At 39.8% G+C, this 27,295-nt stretch overlaps 1 protein-coding gene across 3 annotated transcripts in view; it reads right to left on the bottom strand.

Moving 5' to 3' along the window:
• Positions 1-6,540: 6,540 nt before the first annotated feature.
• The window catches only part of tmem121ab (transmembrane protein 121Ab), a 54,269-nt gene continuing 33,514 nt past the window's right edge, over positions 6,541-27,295 (bottom strand). For all 3 annotated transcript variants that reach the window (XM_063495120.1, XM_063495119.1, XM_063495118.1), the window contains one exon: positions 6,541-9,377. In XM_063495120.1, coding sequence (XP_063351190.1) covers positions 7,613-8,557 — 945 coding nt within the window. In that variant the 5' untranslated portion in view covers positions 8,558-9,377 and the 3' untranslated portion in view covers positions 6,541-7,612. The remainder of the gene's footprint in view (positions 9,378-27,295) is intronic.

The following is a 27,295-nucleotide window of genomic DNA, read 5'->3' as shown; positions in this document are numbered from 1 at the left end:
GAAAATTATGTTTTGTTCAGCTTGTTAAGTGATTAACAAATAAATCAGGACTATTTCTTCTTTTTTTCCATTCATTTCCCTCCTCTATTTGTGTATTTAAGTGCAATTAATTTGTATTTGTTTGAACAAGCAAACTAGCATTAAGTAATTATTAGGTGTTCCTTTGTAGCATTTGTTGTGTTTTTTCCCCTCTTACATCTTTTTTCCACATTGTGACTGGCATATTCACCTCTTACTACAGTAAACATGTTTAAACACAGAGCAGCCTTGATCAGCATTAGCGCTCATTTACAATTGCATTTCTGTCCACTTTACAAATGTCAAGCAGTCCAATATTCACTTCCTTTGAAATTTATTTTGGTTTCCATGAACTCCTGAGGGAAATATCTGGCTCTTTAGCTGCTAAATGCTCCAGTGTGTTCACCAGCTGCTGTAGCAGCAAAGTGCTGGCTTTTTGTAAGAATTTCACAGGGCTGTGTGTCTGTTCAACATGAGGGGGCATGTGCTTTACAGATTGGGTGGCTATGGAAATGGTTAAATCCTATTTTCACAGTTTAGGCTTTAAATGTTCAACAGTAAAATTTAGAAACCTGCTTGTTTGTATCCGTATTTAAGTCTGACTCATTTCTATGAACAGTTATCTGGATATTCATTTGCAGAATCTGTATGCAAAGGACAATATTTTTGCTGTTTTTCTGGTTTATGTTTGGAGTCATATTTTTATTGACCAATCCCGTTTGAGTGGACTGCATGTAGTTAAACAAACAATTATCTAACCTTGATTTAAACACTGGCTGCTGTTGGCCTATGAAAGCAGACCAAATTTCATGAATTTGTAAGTCAACATTAGAGTTTCTGGTAATACGGTAATATTTACTTTGTCAAAAAAAAAAAAAAAGCATTAGAAGGTATAAAAATTATGTAAAGCCATAAAATGAAAAACATATCCAATCATTTTCTTGTCAAACGTTTCCATTAAAGGCAAGACAAATCATTGAATGAATATGTTTACTTGCAATCTAGTTTAATTGCCAGTTTATTAGATGACTTCAGCAAAGTGTTCAAACTGGCCTCTGTTAGAAAGATGAATATCCGAGGCACATACAAACCCCAATTTGAGAAATGCTGGGACACACCCATATTTTATTCACAACAGAACATGGAAAACATATCAAATGTAAAACTAAACTGATAGAAAACAATGCCAATTTCTACTTTGACGGCAGCAGCATGTCTTAAAAAAGTTGGGATAGGTCCATGTTTTAGTGTGTGGCATCCCCTCTTCTTTTACCAACAGACTGAAACATCTGAAAAATGAGGAGACCAGCTGATGGACCAGAAGAAAGAGGAACATTGTTGCATTTTTCAATTCATGCTCATTTTGTCATGTTTTCATATAGTTAAGGTCTGGATCAGCCAGGCCCCTATCCTGGCTATTTTGAGACACGTTACTACCAAATGACTTCAAAATACTTCAAAATGAGCTAAAATGTTTAATGAAATAGCAACATTTCCAAGTTTTAAAATCTGATGTTTTTTATGTTCTATTGTGAATTAAGCAAATGTTATGTATTAAACAAATACTTGCAAAACTTTTAGCATGATTCTGCAAGACTGAAGGTCACTGTTTGTTGTCCAGTGGGCAATAAATACAGTGCAGTTATATGATGGAGTCAGTGAGTGATTTACATACAGATTACTGTGCACAATGGGGTGTGCAGCAGCAGCGTTGTGTAGCCACCAAAGTGACTATGGAATGAGAACAGAGACATTTACTAACAAGTAAAACACCGAAAGAGCCACCGGAGAAGAAACTCCTTCAAGTCAGCAAATACAAAGGTGGTTCAGAGAACTTCTGCAGTACCGGTAATGCCACGCTCATCTTATTGGTTCTGATTTAAATTAGCTGAGACTAAGTGCTGCAGGAAGTCGTGGATACACAGTAAATCAGATGCAGAGAGAGAAAAGTCACTTTTACCAACTTATTACATATGGAGAGAGCACAATTACATTCCTGATGTGCAGCCTTGGTGATTTATAGATGAGTCTCTCGCTCAGAGGGTCTCGGAAAGGTGATCTGTTGCAGAGGCAGGCACAGGTAATTTATTCTATTCCCAAGTTTGCCATTTACTTCCCCCCACCCCAACCACTTGCGCTGACAAGATTTATTCAAACAATAGCGACATTATGCTGTAAGTCTAACAATAAGAAAGAAAAAAAGATTTGGACATACATATAAAACTTCTAGTACCACGGACCGGTTCTGTAGCTTATTCATTCAGGAGGATGTTTTTAATTAAATGTAGGATTTCGTTCTGGGTTTCATTCTTCTGACTCTACCGTGTAAAAAACACGAGTGGAGATTTCATTTCGTGAGTTGCATCAGAAAGCCAACAAGGCATCTAGAAGTCTGTTCAAATTGAAGAAAATAACAGCAGTGTCATTCCAACACTTAGAGTAATGGTCTGTTTACATACAATAATTAATTTTGCAGTACATGAGGTGTGTAATTAGATGTTTGAAATCCCCTTATTTATGTTGAGCGGTGTCAAACCTCGATTAACCGCTGTCCCTGCTAACAAGCATGCTGTGAATATGGGAAGCTGGATATGACAGTAAAGAGTGTAAGGTGACACAATTTTGAAGGATTATTGATTTGGGGGGAGTTATATTTCTTCCGCTATGTGACAGGTGATTGTCAGTAAACAGTGTAAGGTGATATTTTACTGCAAACTGTTTGCGCAAGACAGATTCACCTAGCATGTGTAATAGCATGCTGGTGCCTCGCAAAATATTATGTTAAAATGTGAAAATGATCCCTCATTGCAGTGGGAAACAGAAGATAAGTACAGTATGTTTTTAAGCTGCGATAGATCCTTCCTAAGCAGGATAGTTTAACTAAGACTAGTTCCCATTAAAAATGCAATAATTTGCACACCCTACAGTGCAAGGACTATAGACTGCTGTGACTGGAACAAAATATAAACGATGACAATCATCAACCTCCCTACGATTCGTGCTTTCTTCAGCTCCAGAAGGCTTGAGGATTAAAGTTAAATTCTTAGATGCCAAAAACTGAACTTATCCTCCACATTACGCCACAGTGAAATTGATGTTGTCAGCCTTCTTTCAGTGCAACCTCCACAAATGTTTTGGAGGTGGGTGTATTTAGGTTTGAAGTAAAGTTAAGCTTTTACTGCAAAACATGCCTGAAAATCTGCTGCTGCTGTAGTTTGTGCTCTCCGGAAATAATTGCAGTGGTTTTGCGGCTGGGCTTGTAATATGTGGCTGACCGCCTCGATTTGTTGGGTTGACTGAACTATTACTGAGACTACAAACTAATTGACACCATGTGAAGGAAGTTTCCAGAGTGGGTTCATTTTGTTGAAATGGCCAGTTGTTGAGTGTAAACTTTTGTAGTAGTTTTTAGCGCCGCTCTACTACCACATCTATCTAAAAAAAGAGTTAGCTGGCTCGTCTCTGTTAGGAAGTGATGTTTGACGCTTTGATTGTAAAAATATGAGAAATGACATATTTCAGTGTAATTTTCTTCTTCTTCTTCTTTCAGGCTGCTGTCTTTGGGGTTGGCACAGAGGATCATCTGCCTCTGTCTCACCCCAACCTTTAATCCATTTTGGTCACACCAACCCTCTTGCATGCCCTCCTTTCTGACATCCTACTCTCTCTCTCTCCATCCGAGCACTCTTTCCCCCTCTCCTCCTTTGTCTTTGCCTAACAATAGCACAGCTTCCGTTGACACCCTGCTGATCAGCAGCACTGGTGGCAGTCTTGTTAACCCAGGCTTCAACCGATCCAGTATAGAAATCTCATTGTCGATGATCTGCATATTTTATTTGGCAAAGATTTTATACCGAATGACTTTTCTGGGCATTTGCAACCCTTCCCATTTTCCCCATTTATCTTGGCTTTGCACTGGCATTAGGAGCACATTGGCTTATGGATGACAAGCCTCCTCCCTCCACAAAATTCATAATAATTTCATAATGGATTGATTAAATATGCTACGAATGATTGCTTTTTATGATTATAAATAATTTAGTCTAAACACACTAGCCGGTCTAGTATATAGTATATTTCTCAAACAGTGGGAGATGTAGTTAATCTAAAGATAATGTGCAGTCACTCAAGCTGTGCTGTATTTTTACATAAACACCCTAAAATGCTGAAGAAGGAATTCCAATGACTCCATATAACTAAACACTTGACTAAACTGCTGAGAAAAATCTCTCTTAACAGGAAGTATCTTTTAGCACATTCAGGCCCATGGAGGGTAGCAATTTTCCACAACAATTTGCTGTGTGAGGGGCAGAGAAAAAAAGCACAGATGTGCATAACAGAACAAACAGTACAAACTACAAGACAGGAATCACAAAGTTACTGATATGCAACAGTGGCACATAAATACATGGAGAGTGAAGGAGAACTGCTCAATGCATGATGGGAGGTCCCCCAGCAGACTGAACCAGTAGCACCAAAACCAAGAGATGCTTCAGGGTCACCTGATCCATTAGATTAAGAAATGGCTTGCCAATAACAGCAATAATGCACCATGTCAAAGTTAACATTTATTTGTCAGCCTTAATAATGCAGACTTCTAGTAAGACAGGAGCTGAACAGAAAACAGACAACCAGAATGAAGTGGATGTGCTCCACGTCTCAGAAATATTTCATACTCTACCAGCAAGAACAATCAATATGTTTCTACAGAGGAGAATCCATGAGAAGAGACTGTCAGTTTGCAACTAATACCGTAAGTCACATACGAACCCTGCGTTCTGTATTAAGTAATGAATCTAAAGTAACAACACAGGAAATCGGAAATTAATTAAGCATTTCTGCAAATAGATTTTGCTTTTTTTTCACACAGTAGTTGGAAAACTGCCTTTTTGCGTATTTTGTATATTTTGCTAAAACAAGTATGCAAGCACATACAGCACAACTTGTACCAATTTGCAAAGCAAGCACAATTTTACTTGAGTTTTAGAATTATTACTGCTGCTTTGCAAGGGATTTGTAGTAACGCAACTGGCAAAGCAAATTACATCTTTCCACAGATAATTTATCTGAATTTCATACGCCTGTAATTGCTGCTTGTGCAAAACACCTCTGTGTTCCTGTTTCTGTGCCGCACCTTACCTGCTTTTTTCTCTACCTTCTCTCAAAGGTCCCGTCAATCCTCAGTGAGGCTTTGCCCAAATCGCAGCCTTTGACCTTGTTGCTTCATTATCAATAACTGTTTTTCATTCATATTTGTGGTGTGTGTCCTTGCTAGCAAATAGTAATTTCAAATTGGAATTTTAGCCAATGCCATTTTGAATTAAGCTGTAATTAAGCTTAAATACCACCAATACAAATATTTATCTTGGTCTTTGCAGTTGTTTCAATCTGATTTAGCTTTATTAAAATAGTACTACCTATGCAAATGACAATTTGAGAACCCGGTATGGAATAAGTATGTTTTTTTAAATTAAAAAAATCCATTATGCATCATGAAATAAAACAATACGAGAAAAGAAGTGGCTGAAATTTGACATCAAGCAAGAATGGGAAACCATTTTGCTTTTAAAAACTATAGCAATTGGTTTCCTCAGTTCCCAGACGCTTACAGAGTGTTGTTAGCAGAAGAGGTGATGCAACACAGTGGCAAACATGTCCTTGCACTGACTTTTTTACTGGCATAAAAAAATCAGAGAGCAGTAAGATTTCTTAGTTTCAACATTTTCAACATGTTGCCGTCAATTAAATATGGGGTTTAAGTACTTTGCAAAACCGTGTATTCCTTTTTATTAACATTTTACACAGCCTCTCACCTTTTTTCTGAAAACTGTAAAAAGAAAATGCCATTCAGTCTCTTTGCGACTCTGTGGATGACAGTTATCGTTAATTGAGTTGGGCCACTCAGCGTCTGAGAGTGTGTCCCTTTGAGCTGAGATCAGCAGTTAACCTTAGATGACCTGATGACGGTAAAAAATGAATCTCCTCATGTGGCTGACCTCTCCACCTTCTTCTAAAACACCCAGATCCTTTGATACAAGTCTCTATGGAGACACGAAGGCTTCTCATTGGCTGAAAAAAGTTTTGTTTGATAACTGATACCCAGTCAATACAGAGGTGATAACTGGTAATAGAACAAAACAAATTTTTTTAAAAAGCTGGAAGGTGATAATGAGAACTGGGAGGAAAAGAGCGAAACTGACAAAAGGTTCATACATTATTATCACATTTTGAGAATAAATTCATTGATTGCATTCCCCCAAAATTGGTAGCCTTAGGGACAAAATGCTCCAAGATCCCAGAAAAAGGCTGCGCAGTCTAAATATTTATGTGCTGTGTGGACTGTTTTGTGAAAAATATGTTGATGTTAGGAAGCTGTTGCTCTCAAAATATAACATAAGCACCAAATAATCTTTAACTGAATAAAAAAACCCTATATTTATTTAATTATACTCAGCACTGAAAAAAGAAACCACCATCTTGTTATTATTAATTTCTACTTTTATTAAAACATCATTGGCCTCCAACATGTAAAGAATGTACATAATAATAATAATAATAATAATAATAACAATAATAATAATAATGAACTGAATAACATCTGAAATGTCTTTTTTCTGTGTTATTTTATTTCTTTATGTTTGTCAATTCTCTTGTGAGGCATACTTGGGATTCTCAAGGCTTGAGATAGTTTTAAAGGAATGTACAGTACAGGAATCAAGGAGTATCTTTCCCCCATCGTCTTATTTCGCTTCTGACATCTACATATTTTTGTTTCATTTGCAGTTCGTCACACCCATCAAACACTTTCATCTGCTCCAAAACAACTTGAAATAGGCTAAACCTCCTGTGGTCAACACGCAAGCCCTTCAGACATACACACTCTCGCGTGCACGCATGCACACAAACACATATCGTTTCACTTTAACGCACTCTGGGATGCCTGCAGTGGATGGTATAGTGATTTGCACCGGTGCTTTGATCAGACTTTCGGTCTGTAGCGTTTCCCACAGAGAACCTTCCTCAGCAGACCCAAACATAGAAGCCATCAACCTTGCTCTAGCTCAGATAGCCAGAACAGATAGCCTCTCATGAATGACCCTTGTCACTCTCTGCTCCTCTTTTCCATCAGTGCTTCACGCTGAGTGGTATGTCCTTTGGTGCTGGAATTCAAAGGAAATGCCACAGATGCACTGTCATAAAAGTGACCTTTAAAAAAAATGCAAGATACTCACTGAAGGGGAACCAGCTGTCCATTTTACACGACTTAATGTCACTGGTCAGAGCAGTGTGGAGATTGTCTCTAAATAAAGTTTGAACTTTTAAAACATTTGAGACAATTAAAAACACAACAGCACGATAAAAACTTTTGTTTTGACTTGAAAAGTCTGCTCGCTGCACTCAGTCAAGTGTAGGTTTACAGTATATTCTGACAGGCAGGTGATGCTAGAAATCTCTTTTATGGTTTCACAGCAGTTCGTGTGGGCTTGACAAGAGCAGAATATCATCCTGTCATGCAGCTGATTTCTCTATTCTCTGTCCTCCACTCCTAGAGCTTTCACTTATTTTGTACTGTTGCTGAGTCTAGCGCTGGCGGTCATGTGTCGATGACATCCTGCGCCGGTGAGGGTTCGTGTGGCAAACTGGTGGCGTTGGGCAGTGGCTGTGTGTGGCTGACTGAGTTCTGCTGCAGCTCTAGTGCCATTGCATTCTGTGGGTGGGGGAACTCTTTCACCTGTCTGCGATACTCCAGGAAGGTGGAGGCCTTGGTCGCGATGGCCACCACGTTCTTCCCGACGAAGATTGTGGAGACCCGACTGTCCTGAAACAACACCATGTTTACACCACGTATGAGGATAGTGACCACGTTTATGGTGACAAGGCTTAGGACTGGGTACAGCATCATTTTCTGGGGTGACATGTGCTCCCCCTGCATGCTGATTTCACTGAGCGACACACAGGGCAGAATAAGCAGCAGGATGTAGCAGTAGAAGAACATCAGGCCCTCAGCCCAGATGGGCAGGCCTGTCCGCTGGGGCTCCCACAGGTTAGCTTGGATATCCAGCAGGTCCAGAAGATCCAGAGCCACCCAGAAGAGACGACTCCTCATGTCCTCCTTCTTCCGGAAAGTTCTCACATATTCCATGCTATCCAGAGCCACTAAAACTAAGTATAACCCAGGCACACACACGGATAATAGTAACGTCAATGCTTTCCGTGCTACTGTCTCCAGACTTTTCCTGTCAGCCTTGCAATTCTGGAAGACAAAGTAGAGTTTGATCTCCAGCACAAAGATGTACAGAAACCACAGGATCATGGCGTATCCTCGTCGGGCGGTGCGCACCTCAGCACCGACCCAAACTGCCACATATCGTAGCACTATGAGAAAGCACACATCCCCAACTAGCACTATTATGCACACACCGATTTTCCTGGGACCCTGGTTCTGCTCCACCAGGTAGGCATCCATGAAGGCCATGCTGGTCATGATGACGATGGTGGTCAGGCAAACGTGGCGTTTGTCTGGGGGTGGCAACACCATGGCGAGGGCACCTCTTGGCTCTCACTGTCAGGCCACAGCTTGTGAAAATAAAAATAAAGTAGTCTGGACACTCCAAACCTTTAAGGCTGGAGGGGGAAAAATGGTATTTAAGGTGCTCTGACAGATGTTGTGTGCACAGGAGCAGATGTCCTGCTACAGTTTATTTCATAATAAAATAAGTCACTGCACTAATAGTCCATAGAGGACGATGATTATTGCAGTGTAGAAGCAGAGCTCTGTGTGGGGTACGACGCTAACTGCTGATTGCTCTCAGACCACGTGAAAACAGGGACATCGCCTCGTTACTCAGCGCACTTCCATTGATCCAGCTCTGCCCCTGAGCAGTAGCTACACCAAGGGCTCCACAGCTGACACACCATGACTGATCGTAATCCACACGCCGTCAAATGGAGCCCTCTGAGAGCAGGCTTTGTCTAATGGACATGTGACTGGATGGCGGGGCACGGTGCCGCAGTGTAGGAATGTTTATGGGGGTGTTTATTTTTGTATGCAGTGGATATATGCACGCTTGTGGTGCAGCTTGGCATGTGCGAGGAATCCCTTTTTGAATGCTCCTGTGGACGGTGGTGCAGTGTGTGTGGCTCCTTGCGGTCCTGCAGTGTGCGTGAAGGGAGGAGAGAGAGGAGAGGAGTCTGCAGTGGCCAGAGGCCCCCAGCCGCCATAAATCACGGAGACAGCAGGTCAACGGCCCGTGAGGTCTTGCGTCTGACGCCGGCTTCCCCGGGGGGAGGCTCTTACACCGGGCTGAAGATCCATCCTACCTCCTCCTCTTCTTGCCACGTGCCAGCCTCTCCAAAGCCTAAAGGAGGAAGAAATAAAGAGGGGGGTGGGGGGTAGAGGAGAAGGAGAAAGAAACCTGTCAGCACTACTGGGCCATATAACACAGTTTCATTGCCAACGGCCTTCCACATATGAGGAGCCAAGTAATGTGTCAGCTTGGCTCAAATATAGCCTGTTTCACTATTGATGGGACAGAGCATATTGCACATGTAAAACTGCTTCAGGATGTTATTTCCTCTCTATTGTCTGTGATATGTCACATGACATCTGGTTGCACGACTTAATATGCTTCCGTGGAAATGTTAATATATTCAGCATATTTGGGGCCATAATACCCTGTAGTTTAATTCTGGGAGCTAAATTAATAGAGGATTTATTACAGAAACTTGTAGAAGCCAATTTTAAAGTCACACACAGTAGCTAACTGCTCTACGCCTTTCTTTTTTTTTCCCATTTATTTATTTCTTTTTTAAAACATTGCTTGGCACTGCATTTTCTTCCTAGGCAAGGGTAAATGGGATAAACGACGGCAAAGAGTTCATTTCCTGCGCATATATTGAGTCAGTTCGGTGCAGTTTCAAGGAAACGAGGAAAGTGCGATTGCAGCATGTATGCAGCAGGATTTTTTAGCGGCTACGGTGATTTTTGTTTCAGTAACTGCAGAACAGAAAGCGACACAGATTTCAGCTATCATTCATGCGTGCTCTGTGTCAACAGTGCATCATGAATGATACTGATAATAATAACCCTGTCCATGTTTCATTTTACCTTCAGTTTAAGCTCCAGTTACAATTTCTCTTCACACTCTGTTTTTTTTTTCTGAATGATGTTTCAAAGTGTTTCTGTTTTGACCTGTTTAATATTTGAGCTGATGTGTGTGTCGGAGCGTGTGACAGGTTCGGTTTGGGGAGGCTGTGTGGGCATCTGTGAAAAATAAATAAATAAATAAAAAATTAATAAATAAATTAAAAAAAAACAAAAAACAGATGCCAAGCACTTAACTAGCCAGCAGGAGCTTACCTTGTGCACTGACCTCATCCATAAATAACTCAGCAAGTCTAAATATTAGCGTGGAGAAAAGAGAAAAAAAGGAAAAATCGAGGTTTGAGAAAAGAAAGTGAAATGTGCTAATTGAGCAGAAACGTCTCAATCAGTTTGAGTTTGTCGAGTTTCACATTGAGCGGGAACTAGCGTTTATCTGTCGCTCTGTTCTGTTCTGTTCATTTCTGCCTACTCCTGTCACCGGATCCTTCAGGCAGAACGCACATAAATCACATTAGTGTTTCTGTCAGCCCAAGTATGCTTCAAATCAAGACATGACTGCAACATTCAATATGTGCTGGTCGTACAAACAAAAGTTGTTTGGCTAACGCAAGTCTAACTCAAAATTTCTGCAGTGTGGAAAATATCCTGTTATTGTCAGAAAAACAGAAAACACAACTGGTGTGATTTTACTTTGCATCATTAAATTTTCAACAAATGTCAATATAATAAAAAATATCATAGAAATGAAAAAAATTGCACCAGCCAATATTGATTGTTTTTCTTTTCTTTTCTTATAAAGAAGTAATACGTGAACTGATGAATTCTCATGTTCTCAGTCATTAGGAATTAGTTATTAGGTCTTCAGTTATATACTTTACTATGTTATTGATTGTCTGGTTTTGTCTGGTTTGTTTAGTATTCTCCCAAATCTGGACACCTAAAAGTTGTTGAGTCATATATATTCTTTGGTACTACACACTTCAAGCCTTCAGTACCATCTTAATTCTTCTGACATTCATTCAATAAAGTGCCAGAACAATGCCTCGCAGATTTTGCTCCATATTGACATGATAGTATCACACAAATGCTGCTCATTTGTAAGCTGCACATCCATGATGTGAATATCCCATCCCACCAAATCCCTAAGGTATGCCTTTGGATTGAGATTTGGTGAATGCGGAGGCAGGAAAATTGCATTACAACAGCAGCCAGTCTGGCACCAACAACCATGCCACGTTTGAAGTCACATAAATCATCTAATGCTCTGAACTTTAGCAACTCATCTAAAGCATTACTACATCCTTAAAGTACTGAGCTGACTGATTAGATGTAAATGGTAAATAGGACTTTCCTACTCTACTTAAGGACTCAAAGTGCTTCCATACAACGTGTCTCATTCACACACACTCATACAGCCACTTTTTCTCCAAGTGCTTTCTATCTACAATAGTCACACTCTGATGAACAAATCAGGAGGAACTTGGGGTTCAGCATCTTGGCCAAGGATACTTGGGCATGTAGACTGGAGAAGCCAGAGGACTGACCCACAAACCTTGCAATTAGTAGATGACTCGCTCTCCCACAGCCACCTGATGTTTGGGTTTATGAGGTGGTAGTGGGTTGTTCAACTGCTCGTTAACACAAATAGCAACTGAAGTGTTTAATGCATTAGTAAATCATTATGAAAATGTCATGGTCCCTGGGTCATTGACCCAGTGTTTTGAGTTTTTGAGTTTTTTCTAGGTCTTTCTCATTTTTAATTATCGTTGTATTATAGTTCTGTGCACATGTTCTATCATAGGTCTTTACGGTTTATATTTGAGTCCCATGACCTTCTGTCTATGATGTACTCTCCTAGTGCCTCAGAGTTTTGTTATTTATATTTCTAGTTGATGGTTTCATATTTGATTATGTTAATTTCTTTTCGTGCCCTAGTTTTGGCTCTGTGTCTTGTCCTCAGCGTCTCCTGTGAAAAGTCTCCCTGTTTGTTTATGTCTCTGTCTCTCCAGTCATGCCCTTGTTTAGTTCTGTCAAATTCTTATGTCTTAGTCTCAGTGTTTGTTTTCCCATTTCCCTAATTACCTAGTATGTATATATTCTCTAAGTCTTCCTTTCCTCTTTGTTATGTTGTCCCTCCTGGTTGTGTCCTTGCTTGCAGTATGTGGTCCTTGTTGAGCTGAAGGTTTGATTTTCTTTGTTTTGGTTATGTTATTCTGAGTCCTGCATTTGGGTCCTGCCTTTGCCCTCCACACAGCCTACATGATATAAAATAGTTAGTATAAGCAGTGCTTTCAACAGCCACTCTTAAACTGTCTTTTTTTAAAAATAAAATTTTGCCTTTGAAAGTAGTACCAAAGTTGGAAAAACACTAAAACAAGAAATACTCCAACCTCAAATATGTCAACTGTGTTTCTAACAAAAATGGAAAGTCAAAGCCTAAATTTCCTGCCCAAGCCACTTTCTGACCACTTTAGCAAAACAATGGCAAGCCTTTTAGTGATATTGATTGCCTTCTTTGCAAAAAGCCAATCGAGACATGCATTAAAAGTGATCCACCACTGTGGACTTTACTATTGTAATTTAGAAACTGGGATTTTACTCCTAGTTTGACTAACTGTGCTCTTGATATGAGAGATTTAAGTATGAGATAAATAAACATGAGTTTGTTTTCACACCCGCTGTGTGAAATCACTAAAGCAAAAATGGGCTTTTGAGCTTTTTGAATGAGATCCAAAGATTGCAGAGAGGTTGTTTTTCATCAGAAAATACCACCCTTAGAAAACATGAACTGCACCGTGTACACCCTAAAAGCACATACAGAAAAATGCAGCTTTAATGGCACCCCTGCAAGAATTTAAAAGGGTGCACTGGGTTATACCCCATTTCGCTGAAGAATACAAAAACATGTTATCTAATAACATGTCAAACCAAGGACTGCCAGTGGAAGCCCAGATTGAGAGCACGGTACCAGAGTGCGCCTCATTTGTAATCCAAGCATGGATTTGAATGTTTAAAACCCATTATGTAGAACAGGGCCTAAGTAAGAGATTAAATTCATAAGATGGTGATTAATTGACTGATTAGCAGAATGCTGTGGATCATTAACATGCTATAAGGAAGACTGCTTCCACATATACCGTACATCAAATCATCATTTAAATGCCATTAATTATCAAAAAAGACTTTGAGATTGTTTCGCTAATGAACGGATTACGGCCGGAGTGATAATATGAGAGTGCCAAATTGGATGGTTTGAACCTTGGAGGAATTATGACTTGAGCTGCGAAACATGGATCCCAAGATGTCATCGCTGTGATTCGTTGCTGCTGGTGCGCCCTACGAAGCAGGAAGCTGATGAACTTTGACAATATTAGATTATTATTAATCCCTTCTGCCACAGACTGTGAAAAAATCTCTTTGTCTGCGTGAAGTGATGACAGAAGCGCACTGCTCTGCTTAGCATATTCTGCTCGGAATTTATAATGTATTTCTCAAGGCTGAAGATTAGCCCGGAATGTTAACGCTGAATTAGAAAAAAAGAAAAGAAATGTCCACTGATATGAGATTTGACAGCTGTGATTTCACATCTCTGCATGACTTTTTCCTCCCCTCCCGTAAGCACAGGGGGACTCTATTTATAGGAGTCTGTATGTTTCAGCTCTACTCAGAGACTTCAATTATACTGCCTATTAATTATGGTTTACTATAAATAGGCACCACGGGGGGCTGTGAACTGGCAGGACAACATTTCTTCACAGAGGGAGGCTATTATTGTGTCTGTGGTCCAGGCCATTATCTCTCTAAACAGCCAGAGCTTCCTTGTCAGGCAGTTATTTTAACAGTTAGCCTCTCTGACTGGCTGCAGACTTCCACACGGATCACAACATGACCAGAGGTTGGGGCATCAAGTGACATGTTTGCTTTGCTGTTCTGTTTGTCCTAAAAATCAGTGAAGGAGGTCAGTTTAAGCCAAAGAACAGGACAGTGAGTGCAACTGCAAGAACAGCACTTTGGCACAGGATTCTTTCACTCTCTACCATGTGGAAAAAAACAAAACAAAAGAAAAAATCAATTCAAAACCCTATACTCGTTTTAAATGGTGCAGTGTGCAGGTGCTGCTTTTGAAAATGAGCCTGAAAACAGAACCTTTTCAAGCTCTGACTTCGCTTAATTACCCATGTTCCTGCTGGATTGATGTTTGTCTTTTTTTTTTTGACACAGATTCAGAGCTTGAGGAAAGTAAAGTCTTTCAAGCTCCGAGAAGCTTCTCTTTTAACACTGAGGTGTTCTGACACTTCATACACTCAGTAAAGGTTGTGGGCTTGCACTTGTTTACAGCAGCAAAAACATTTCATCCTGCAACAGTGGATGGCGTGCTCCCTTACCTGTAGGTTTCAAAGAACACTGAGCTGTTTATGCTTTTTGGAAACTGTATTGTTATGCATTAAACATATCGCATTACACTGCCAATTTCGTTGTCTCTCCATGCTTCCTCCTGCCTCAAAACCTCAAGGATGATCAAATGTTTACGTCAATGTCAGCAACGTTGCAGTGGGACAGCGCAGGTCTCAAGAGTGGGCCGTTTTGTCCGATATTTATGTCAGGTTGTCTTCATTAGGACCAGAATGAGACCCATATGCTGTCTTGGCTGCAAGCCATCTCCATCATCTCAGCAGGTGTTCTGCGCTGTCCTTTGTGTTACAGTCAGCGCTTGGCTAGGTTCAGGAGAGATAGCAGATTGCTTTGAATTTTCTCAGTACACAGGGTACAGCTCAGCACAGCTCAGCTGAACAAATGCTTGTGCACACACACAGTAACTTAACACACATGCACCGTGTATGTGAGTGAGCACGTGCAAACGCACGAAAGCTCTCAGAAAACTCCATCTTTTCTTGCCTGGAAGGCTGCTGAAAGGATTGCAATCTCTAGGTCACGCCTTTATCCCGTATTTCACAGCCTCACAATGTTCGGTAACCACACACTGATCGAATATATCCTGCGCTGATTATAACACGGAAAGGTATTAAATCCCCAGATCCCTGAATACATGTTAAAACGTGTCTCACGTTCCCTACTGGGACCAATAACAAACCCAGCTGCATTCAAAAGCTGACTGCTTGATTTCCCCAGTTGCGCTGAAGACTCCGTGTGACACAATGTTCTATAACCACCAGAGGCTTAAGCTCTTGTGCGATACATTATTTACAGTGTATTTCTATTATTCCTAATGAATTGCTGTGGTGGTGAATTCAAATTGTAAACACATGTATTTTGCATTTTGTTGTCATTTTTGGCAGATTTAGTCCTTTTCCATCTATTTTGTGCAATTCAAAGCAGAGACATCAATTAGTCAAAACACAATACACTAGGTTTGTACGTTACTAGCTGCTCTTATATTGCTATTCTCTTGTTTTCTTGTTATCCCTGTATAATATGCTTGTGATTGCTTATAAGGTTGCACTGGGTTAGAATACTGAGAAGGATCTGAAACTAAGAAGAAGGCTGTGATTTGTAGCAGTAGCTAAGCTCATTTTATCACCCATTATGGTTGATTAAGGCTGATCCTTATTCTACTTTGCCATGTCACATTGTGTGTGTGTGATAAGCACTGAAGGTTCATTTCAGCCCATAACTGTAACTAACCCAATCTGTATTTGGGCTGTCTCTGCTTTTAAATAGCCGTGGGTGTTGATCAAACACTATTGAATCAAACATGCTGCACATGACAAAGGATAGATAGCTGCTGTGCAGGATAGGTTCCAATAATAGGCATTGTATAGGGTTAGATGTTGAAAGCAGCTCAAAAGTGTTTTTCCTCCAACTTGGCCCTTAGCAGCAGAGACAAGGGGCTTTTCAACATGACAGACATGTCTTTTTCTCCTCTGCCAACTCTCAAACGGCCATAATGTGCGCAGCGTCAATCAAAGTGTATTCTTTATTCACAAAGCTGGGGAGAGGATCAAAGGCACCATGCCACAGTGAATCATCATCAAAGTGAAGAGCAGCCCTCTGACATCCCACCCAGCATTTAGTCACTGACACAGGGGGCGAAGATGACTGGTTGCCTAATGTATACACGTGAGGCAAGACACAAGACACTTGAGGTACCGTCCAAAGAGGATGCAGTTTAAATGGTCATTACTGTCAAACATCTTAACCTGATATTCTTGTACTTCTTCTATAACCTAATAGTGTACAGTTTAGACAGGGATCATATTAAATGTAAACACTGCATTACTGTGCTACTTTCAAAGTTCTGGCAGAAGCAAGAGCCAATCATTGATTAATTCCCTTTGATTGGCAGAGATTTTCATTCTCTAAGAGCGAATTCCGAGGTCTAGTCTTTTGTCATCCATGCATCCATGCATTTTCTAACGATTATCTATTTCAGTGTCGCAAGGCGCTGGAACCTATCCAGGGTGGAAAGGCAGGATACACTCTCGACAGGTCGCCAGTCTGTCTCAGGGCTAGCATATATAAACAGCCAACTATTCATCTCACGTTCACACCTACAACCAATTTAGTATCACTTATTAACCTAATCCCATGCATATTTTTGGAGTGTGGGAGGAAGCTGGAATGCCTGGAGAGAACCCATGCAGAACATGGAAACAGAAAGGCCCAAGACTGGACTGTCTTGCTGTGAGGCAACAGTGCTATCCACTGCTCCACTATGCCGCCCATCTCTATCATTTTTAGTTTTAACAAAATTAAACAATAACTGATTTGTGTAACATCAATAAAACTTTTTCCTATTACGGATGCAGTATCATGATATTAAGGTAAACTGCAGTACTTAGAAATTTAGAAGGCATTTTTCTTCAATATTTAAAAAAAACATATTCACCATTAAATTTTGGTTGATTTTTGGTTAGAAATCAACAAAAAAATTAATAAAAAAATAAGAATAATAATACTCGAAACATAATAAAAATGAAATTGGATCATTACAACAGGAAACTGAGCTAACAGACATCATTTATGGAAGGAGAAATTGTAGGTCTGGAAATTTTGTGCTGCTTACAGCATTTATTTTTACTCAGTGTGACTAATATTGGTGAAAATTTGATTTCAGTGCAATTTAAATGTGTGGAAGTAATTGGTGTTTCACAATATAGATGGCAAAACGGATTGGAGAGATTGGGGAGTAAGTGCAGGTACAGCGAGTGAGACGAGTCATACATCGAGATAATTTACATTTCAGTCACGCAGGCAATAAGTAAAAACCTCAAACATATCAAAGTACCTCAGAGACACAGATCCAAATCTTCATGCAGAACTCAAGCTGAGTGAGATTCAGTTTTTGCCTTTGTATGAACATGATATCAAATTACAGTTTGAAAGTTAATAACAAATATCTTTGTAACTTTATCCATCTGCTTTCTGCCACTTGCAAGGTCTTGAGGGTGCTAGGGCTGATCCCAGCTGTTACAGGGTGAAAGTTAGGGTACACCCAGGAGAGGTCACCAGTCTCATTCGCAGGGCTAACACAGAGTGACAAATAACCATTCCCACTCACATTCACACCTGCAGTGAATTTAGAATTTGCCAGTTAAACTAACATGCATGTCTTTGGACTGTGGGAGCAGCACCTGGAGAGAGCCCACTCAGGCAGAAGGAGAACATGAAAACACCACACAACAAGTTGACAGGTTTGACTTCTGCACCTCCCTGCCACCTTGTATTGTTAGTAGGCTCTGTAATAGAAGTCAGACTATAAAATCCTGCCAACATGTTTGTTAGTGTATTGCATATACAGTAGTAGATACAATCTAATTTAAGATAAAATGAAATGTTGGCAACATATAAAACTTTAAGTTTTTAGACAAAGGAAAAAGTAAGCTGGGCAAAAGTATTCCACGGGAAATAAATTGTTCACTCCTTTCTTTCTGCTTCTTTTTCTTTTCTTTCTTTCTTTTTTTTAAAAACTTTGTACTCTTATACCCCACCTCTCAATTAGCCTCAGTCTGTCAAACATGTGACACCAAAACCCTTGAAGTTTAAGGCCTTGAAATAGTGTGTGAAGTGTTAGAGGCTGCAGAATAGTTTTCCTTGTAAAATTCCCTAGTCATGTAGTAATGAGTATATGGATATTTTAATATGTCAGAAACCTGAATGTGTGACTGATACTGTGCAAAGGCCATTATATTTATAGGAATGCAGCACTGGACATTATGGCAGCATAAATATCCCACAGTGAAATGTGGGATATTACTGGACTGTGATCAAGGCAGCTGAGCTCTAATGTGAATAACTCTTCATTCTGAGAGTTTAATTGGTTTCATGTTGCAAGGCATAATATACTTTACTTTGAAATTTGTTAATCATTACTTGGTTCATCTCAAATGAGGGTGGGTAACCATGGTAACCTGTCTTCAACTGGCAGCTGACAGGAAGTGGAATAGAGTGTAATGAAGAAGTGCATCCAATTAAGCATATTGTGCTTAATACAGAACAGTGCATAGAATGAAATTACGTAGTTAGTTTAGTCTATAGTCTTTTCCTGTTTGCAGAACAGAAACAAGTACGCTTTATACCACGCGGGATACACCAAGCTGTCTGCCAAAGTAAATGTTACATTTAATTAAACAAACACTAAAGTTGTGGGTCATAAAACTAAAACAACGAAGAGAAAGAAACTAAAACGTCTCTGAAGTGCATAGTGAAAGTCACTGCAAGTGATCCAATTTTTTTTTACATTTTTAATACAAAAACAGATTTAAGGTGAAAATGCAATGTTCTGCCAGTTTTACATGGCATTTTTAAGCTTATACTTTGTCTGCAGGCAACGAGAACCCCATTTTCCACTATTTCCAAAGAACAAAATGACAGAAATCCACTGGGTCTCAACATTACTGCTCTCTGTTCAAACTTGATCTTCCAAAAATAATATTGCTGGTTATACTGGTGATTTAGGACATTTGAATTGACCTGCAAAATACCTTTATACCCAAGTGTGCTTTCACCTCTAATGCTGCTGTCAGTTTTAATCAAAGAAACGCATCCTCATCCCAAAGATATAGCCCCTCATTTTCTCTCACTTTTCCAAAATTCCCAAATGGCAGTCACTGAAGCAGCACCATACTGCACACAAATCCCCCAGCTTTGGGCTTTGTGGAACTAAAGCCAAGCAATAACAATTAGTGGTTCCTGAATAATTAAGTTTTTTCTTATTTTTTAACCCCTTACATTTAAGAGGCACACCTTCAAGCACTTTTACTTCCTCTTGCGCTGATAATTGGATTGTCCCTTTAAGCAATAGTGTGACTCCCTTTTAATTTTTTAAATTGAGGGCCACAAAAGGGCATAAAGTACCGCAGTGATTATCATTACCCCACTTCTTCACACACACTCACACAAAAACACACAGACTCAGACAAACATCTGTGGCATGGCACTGAAGCTGTACCATGGTAACACGCTGTTACGCACTCCTCTAGCTTTTAATTCTCTGATGTAAGAGTCTAACAAGCATATTGATTTACCCATGTGATCCAAGCTCTCATATTTATTTCAGTAATGATCATTTGGGTGTGTGATCAACCAGGGAAAGAAGTGATTTTCATCAGGCAGTTTTACAGGGAGATCCATTTAATCTTTGTGTCAATAACCCAACCCCCTTTCCCCCCCTCATCTCCCTTTTTCAGCTTACTCTTTTGCCATGCTTTGCAATTCCTCCCCGTGTGTTCAGTGTTGCAATTTCTAATCTGGCCACCCTAAGGGAGGTGGCTTCATTCCAGTCATGCTTCTGTTCTGTTTGCTTTTATCCCACTTACGGAGAAAATGACATCCCAAAGACATCAAACCCTCACAGGCGCTATATTATGTTACTGGCTAAAATGTAGGAAGTGACAATCCTGATAGTTCTCTCCGGTGTAACCAGTAAAGCTTACTTTGTTGTCCATCTCAATTAAACACCCACTCAACCTGCTGTTGCTACTACTTTGCATAAAACAGATATGCGCTGGTAGGTAAAAGGGCAAGGCCAGTCACCTTCATGCGCTGTCCTCAGGGGGAAGAGCAACTAGAGAGCAAGGAAAGGGAGAATGAGACAAGGGAGCAAGGGTTGCTGTTCCACGTGATTGACTAAAAAGTAAAAAGAGATGTGATACAGGGAGGATTTGAAGTGTTGCTAATGAGCAAGGAGTTAAATCGGATATCTTTTGTAGAAGAAACTGATTTAAATATTAGCAGCTAGGGATTCATGATTAGAGGGGGGAGGAAAAAAACAGGGAAAAATTGTCCCTTTCAACAAGTCATTTAATCTTAACGTTCAGTCTTAAAAAAAAATTTGCCATGAAGTAAGTGGAGAAAATCTATTGATGATGTGAGAAATGTCCCCAGTTTTAAGGATGATTGCTTTTTAAAATGGAATATAAGATCATTTACCTTAAGAGGAGTTTGGCAGAGAAAGAAGATCTTTGTCAGATTCTGTTCATGTGCTTTCTATTACGTCTGAAGCGCTATTTGACAAAATGTTGCAAAGCTTTGAATGTGTCTCATGGGTACGGTGTTTGCTGAAGGCTGCACCTGTTTTGTATGATAATGAAATGGAAAACAATATTTCACTCAGGATTAGACAATTGTTTGCCGTGCGACACGCTGAGAGGTGTCGAATTTCTTGGCAGCTGCTTTATACCGAGGTGTGTTTGGGAATGACTTCAGTGCTCACAAGTGCCTATGCGTGGCGTGAGTGAAGGATTCACGCAATTTATATTTACTGACCATAACTTTTGAAAATCGGAAATACTTAATCTGTTTGCCGCGGCTGCTTTTGTCTGTTAAATGGATGGCCTTATATTTTGCTCGCCTGCATTCCCCATTCCCCGTGGTTGTTGTTCACTAAGGTTTACTAGTGATTATTAGTTGTTTCATTGTGAAGAGACTGCTGCAGCTTTTGGCATGTTGTTATTACTCTACACAGCAGTGTGCAATTTTTAATGGGATAATACAACTGTGACGCTGGAGCTTTTTAGCCTTCACATACACTGGACATAAGCAATTACGACAATGCTGGGAAAATTACTTGAGAATATATTCAGATGGTGAGTACTTATTGTACCCTAGTGACTGTACACAGCACTCCAAAATGCTATTCTCATAGCAGAAATGTCCATTTTACACATCCTCCAGCTGAGAACTGAAAGTAAGAGCACATAAAATGCAAATACTGCAACTTTTGAAGTATCACACAGCATACTAAAAGCAAGTACTTATTTCCTGTGACTCAGATTACTAACAATCACACAAAGGCGTCTTCAAACCTCTTCCGAACCACTATAACAGCAGGCTACCTGGAAATATAAAAGAAGACTGCGGTTTTAAAGTGACAAGCTTAAAGTGTACAGGGATCTTGCTGATCAATAGTTCCAGCGCTCCAGAGATTCACCTCCAAATAGGCAAAAAAAGCAGCAAATTAAAATAAACCAAAACATTTCATTTGTTATTTATCTAATTTATGCACTCTTGTTGCACTTCATCTGGATGCGAAAGCCTTTGCTGTCAATTACCCTTGTGATAGTTTCGCTCCTCTCTTTTGACTGTGTTTATGTCTGATTCACGGTGTTTGTGTGTGTGTGTGTGTGTGTGTGTGTGTGTGTGCTGGGGGATGGTGAAGAGTAGGAGAGCAGAGACGGCGTTGGCGAAAACTTGTATGCCTAAAAAAAATGCAGTCACAACCTTTTCCACAAAGTGAAATGTTGTGTACTGTGTTCCCTGAAATGCTGTGTTTTTAGTTTTGTTGTGGTTTGTTGTTGTTTGCAACTCAAGGCCACCGTATTAGCCTCCGTTAAGTGCTTTAAAAGCTTCCTAACAAGTGTTAATCCCTCTAAAACTGAAGACGGACAGATGCTGACCGCAAACATTTGAAAGTGCGATGGCAGGAAAGATAGTGCCGGCTACAGCCCTGGCGGCTCCCCTGCTGAGTTACAGCTGAACTCCCTGAGAAGCACAGGAGGACCAGCTTTGATCTACCTTCATTTCAAAGGCATGGGAGGAAGAGCTGTTATTATTAACAAACTGCCCAGAGTTCAACTGTGTTATCTGTAATCTGTCCACAAGCTCTGGGATTCACAGGTATTTCAAGTCTGAATGAAATTCAGGTAACTCTGCAAGACATGCCCACGAGTAGCCGGCTAGCCAGCTTAGAAGACACAGGTGCGCAAAAGATACACGAGACGTACATACATTTCACCTATTTTGGTGAATCCGTCTCAAGATCCATGTCTCCAATAAAAACTTCTCATTTAATTCTTTATGGGACAAAAAATGAGCCATCTACCAACATTACTGGATGGCCATATGAAGGTCAATCATGTTACACTAATTTGTAACAAGCCATGCAGATCCACACAGGTGATTTTGCTTATGTTATATAATTCAGTGAGAACTTGAGGAAAAACTCCCTGACTTAAAGTCACTAATATAACTTGTAATGTTATGGCCATATAAAAAACAAAAAAAGAGCTTTCTGCCTAAAAACCTTCTAAGAAGTGGTTATCATCAATGATCTCTTCCAAAACCTAAAACTACTCCTGACAAAAAGCACAAGGTAAGTCTAAAAATAATAAAATGTTTGGCCCATTCATCCACCTGCACAGGCTTCCTCCTTTTTTGTACTACTCCTTCTAATAAGTGAAGCTTACTTTAGTACTTTTTCTTCAGCTGTGGCGCCCCAACAGCCTGACTGGTCAGGTATAATCGTGTTTCTTTGATCAGTGTGATGTTGAAGAACAAACACTAACACAGCAATGCCAGATAAACCTTTATTTTTTTTGTTAAAAAATCACTCACTACAGGAAGGAACTTTCCTTTTTGCGAAACCAAATAGTTAGGGCTGGATCTGGTGACCCTGAATCCTCCGGTCTAGGCTGCTGGGGGATTCCCACGATGCACTGAGTGTTTAGTCTTCACTCACTATGTGTCTATACACCTCTCTGCATTTAATCATTACTTATTATTAGTCTCTGGCTATCTTTCACAGCATGTGTTTAGTCCTGTCTTCCTTGCCTCACCCCAACCGTTCGGCAAATGGCCGTACCTCCCTGAGCCTGGTTCTGCTGGAGGTTTCTTTCTTTTAAATGCAGTTTTCCCTTCCTACTGTCACCAAAGCGCTTGCTCATAGGGGTCATATGGTTGTTGGGGTTTTCTGTTTTCTTTCTATTATTGTAGGGTCTTTACCTTAAAATATAAAGGTATTGATGCAACTGTTGTTGTGATTTGGCACTATATAAACAAAATCAAATTAAAAAAGAAATTGAAGTTATATTTTCTGTGTGTCACTTTAGTTGAATTTCCAGAATGTGTGCACGTGTGCGCGCTATGGGCACACACTGTTTCACTGTTTGTAAAACTTTGTCCAGCCTACAACTTTCTGCTAACATCTCCAGCTTCATTACATTACACCCTTTATTTACTGTTGCAAAAGTTACAATCATGGACCACAAGACATGATCAGTGATAATGCAAAATTATTTATATTTCAGTTTTCTCGCATATAGAGACTATGAATGGTGAATTTAAAAAAAACAAACAAAAAAAAACCTTAACTGCTGCACTACTGCCTCTAAGTGTGTACGTGTCCGATAAGATTAATGCTGAATTTAACTATAAAAACCCAACCAGCTGACAGAATCTGTGCACACTGACTGCTTGCTTCCTTTGAAGTACTGTTGATCTGTCCAGGGGGCGAGCCTTCTGTACCCTAAAGTCAGCTGGGTTAGGCTCAGGCCCTTCTGCTACTCTAGTCAGAGAAGTGGTCAGAGCATGGATGGATGGACTATTTGCTAAACAGTGTAAACCAGGATGCAAACATTGACAAACACTGACTGCTTGAATTAAGGATCTTCTGGCATCCACAGTGACTCAGTGTTTTACTCATCTAACACCAGCAGGGTCTGTGCACGCTGTTTGATGTCCAGACTGCAGGCAGAAATGGCACAAAGCAAATTTTTTTTCTCCCTCTCTCATATGTGACTCAGATCTGTTTTTAGTGCAGTGGAGACAACACAAATCCCATGCAATCAGATTTTTCTTTTCCAGTTCTGATTTGGGCTGAAATCCATATGCGATCCAAACACAGATCCTATGTCTTGCAATGTGATCTCGGTTTAAACAGCCACACTGAAAATCACGTGACTTTATGACCTGTCTGTCTAGCCCTGGGAGTCTCGTGCAGAGGGTCCAATCCTAAGCCAGATGCGCTTCTCTCTGTAAACATCATCACCATGCAAACTGCAACAACTGTCCTGTGCTTGGTAGCAATATGGCATGCAATCATGAAAATCAATATAAACACAACATACTGACTTGTTCAAAGATATTTCTTCTGTGAAATAAAATTTAACGTGTAATGGGATGTAATTGCGGCTTCTGGCTTCCTCATAATGCTAACGCAATAGTCGGTAATCTGCCACCGTAGCCATCTGCTATTTCCTCGTTTTCAAAGCTCTGCCAGTCTGTGTATAGACTCGATTGGTGCTCTCTATTTTTGCCATTGCAATCATTTCAGCAAAAGAAACTGCTGCTCAACATTTATTAGCACCGACTCCAACATAACAGCTCAGATCAGTCCCCTTTGTTTGAAGTACACAAACTAACTCAACTCAGTGGCGTGGTAATCACACCGCTAATTAGAGTTTTGGAGAACAACCCAAACATGTAAAATGTATTAGAAGATTTTTTTTTAAAAAAAGGCATAAAGGTACAGCAATTAATTCTCACTTGTTTTATATTTTTATACTTTTATACATGACAGCATCTCATGGCAGTTTACTTTGAAAATTACTTGAATTAGAGGGAAAGAAGCTCCTCTAACCTGGTGTAAAAGTCATAAGGTTAACACCACAAACTTAAATATTTCTGTTAAAGAAGAGTTACAAAAAAGATACTGACTGCCTATGAGTGTTCTTAGAAAGCAAGAAGACCTGGCTTTTTAATTTAAATTGGCTTTATTAACTTTAAAAAAAAATGGTGAATCCCTATCCACAATCACAGCTAAATGTTTCATTACCGCCAGACATAGTGCTTTGTGATGGAAGGCCTTAGAGTCAATGAGAAACCATTAGTGCACAAGTATTCTATTATTTGCTTAGAAAATAATCATGTCAAATCTAAAATTTATTATAGCGGGTGCAATATTATGGAATTAATAAAACTGATTAATTGCACCATTAATACAATTTAAGGGAGCAATTAATTTAACAATTTGAGCTGGTGCACCACCATGTTTCTGCAGAAGCTTTGTCAAGCAACAGTGGCATCTATTTAAATAGCATATTCTGTTTTACTTAATGCAGGCATCTTTAAATTAATTATGGAGATCAGAAGAAAGGCATCAAAGAGTGACATGAACATCAGGTTGTCTCATGCACACGCAGAGCCCGGCAAACAGATGGGGCACACTAATAAACTTCTGGTATGTCACGCTTTTCAAACAATGCTCATAAACAATGCAGAGGCGCTATTAAGACAAGCGATTTCAATCTGAGGTAATAATTACGTGACAATTAAGCTGTGGAACGAAGAGAGAAACTTTCATAAAAAGCCTGAAAGTTATATCAGACTGCAAGTGATGACTTGTGGAGTTGTTTTATTTCGATGGCCTCGCTTTATCAAGAGGGAAAATACAACCACCCGGGGGGCTCAGCTGGCCAAGGCCCAGCCACCTTAATCATTGTCAGCCTTCTGTCTTAGGACATCAGGATGCCAGTGAATGCTAAAGGGTCTGTGGCTGTTTCCTGGCTCAACAACCAGCATCTGATAATAAGTCATAATACAATATACTGTGATAAAAAACTTTATGATGTTGTGCATCACGGGTCAGAAAAATACTCTGTGGTGCAATACTTTGGATTTTGTTGTAGTACATACAGAACAGTTCTGGTTCTGTTTTTTTTTTAGTTTTGTATCTGATTTTTGTAATATTATTTTTTTTCTGATCTTAGTTTTTTCATCTATTTTTTTAGGTTTCTGTTTCCATGCCTCCCCTGTGATCCACGTTCCACGCTCCATGTTTAGTCAGCCTTATTTTCATGTTTGTGTATTTCAAGTCTCCGCGCTTGGTGTTCCCTTCCTGTCTTCCCAGTCACTCAGGTCCCTGTATCTGTTTCACCCCGGTCTCAGTGTCAAGCTCCTGTGTCTAGTCTTAGTCTCCGTACTTCCTGTTATATTTTGATAGTTTCTCGTCTGGTGTTCAGTGTGTTTAGTTTTGCTTCCCATGTCCTGTTAATCTGTATTAGTTCCAGCTGTGTTCCCTCCCATCCTCTTGTTATCCTGTGTATTTAAGTCCTCTGTCTTCCTCTTTTTGTTGTGTTATCTCCTCATCCTATGTGTTCAGGAGTTATCTGTGAGTTCCTTAGTCTCTCTGCTCTATTTTCCATCTCGTATTAGTTTTGGTTTTTTTTTGTATCTTTGTTTTTTGTTGCGCTTTCAAGCTACAGCAATAAAACTGCCTTCCTTATTTCATTCCATTGTCTTCGAGTCCTGCATTTGGGTCCTGCCTGATAGTTAGGGCTGGATCAAGTGAACCTGAAGACTCCCTTAGTTATGCTGCAATAGGTCTAGGCTACTGGGGGGTTGCCATGAAATGCTGAACATTTCTATGTTTTTACACCGCTTTGCATTCAGTCACTAGTTGTTATTACTCTATTCTCTCTTCACAGTTTGTCTTGTCCTACCTTCCCTCCCCTCTCCCCCAACTGGTTTTGGCCATATGGCTGCCCCTCCTTGAGCCTGCCGGTGGTGTCTTCCTGTTAAAAGGAAGTTGTTTTTTTTTCCCCACTGTCACCAAGTGCTTGTTGAAAGGGGATCATCCTATTGTTGGGGTTTTGAAGTGAATATTGTGGTGATTTGATGCTAATAAAATATAAATAAAACTAAACTCAATTAAATAATTTAAGTCATCTACATATTTCTTAATTTTAAGATAAAATCTCTGTATTTCATGATTTAACTGAATTTCTAAAGCTGCTTTACTTTAATAAGAAATGTTTTAACTGCACTGTGCGAACAACAACACTGATCAGTTGTTTCAGATTTACATTTATTATCATGGCCATTTTCATTTTTTGTACTAAGGTACACGCTATATTTTTACCTAGGCAGCATTGACGTTTTTGAATTCACCAAACAATCCCATTCTTGAACCGCTGAGCAGCAAGACAAAAGAATTAC

The sequence above is a fragment of the Pelmatolapia mariae genome, linkage group LG15 (assembly GCF_036321145.2).
Source record: "Pelmatolapia mariae isolate MD_Pm_ZW linkage group LG15, Pm_UMD_F_2, whole genome shotgun sequence".
NCBI lineage: Eukaryota > Metazoa > Chordata > Actinopteri > Cichliformes > Cichlidae > Pelmatolapia > Pelmatolapia mariae.
The sequence above is the reverse complement of the archived record's forward strand: the minus strand, read 5'-3'. Positions and strand labels throughout refer to the sequence as shown.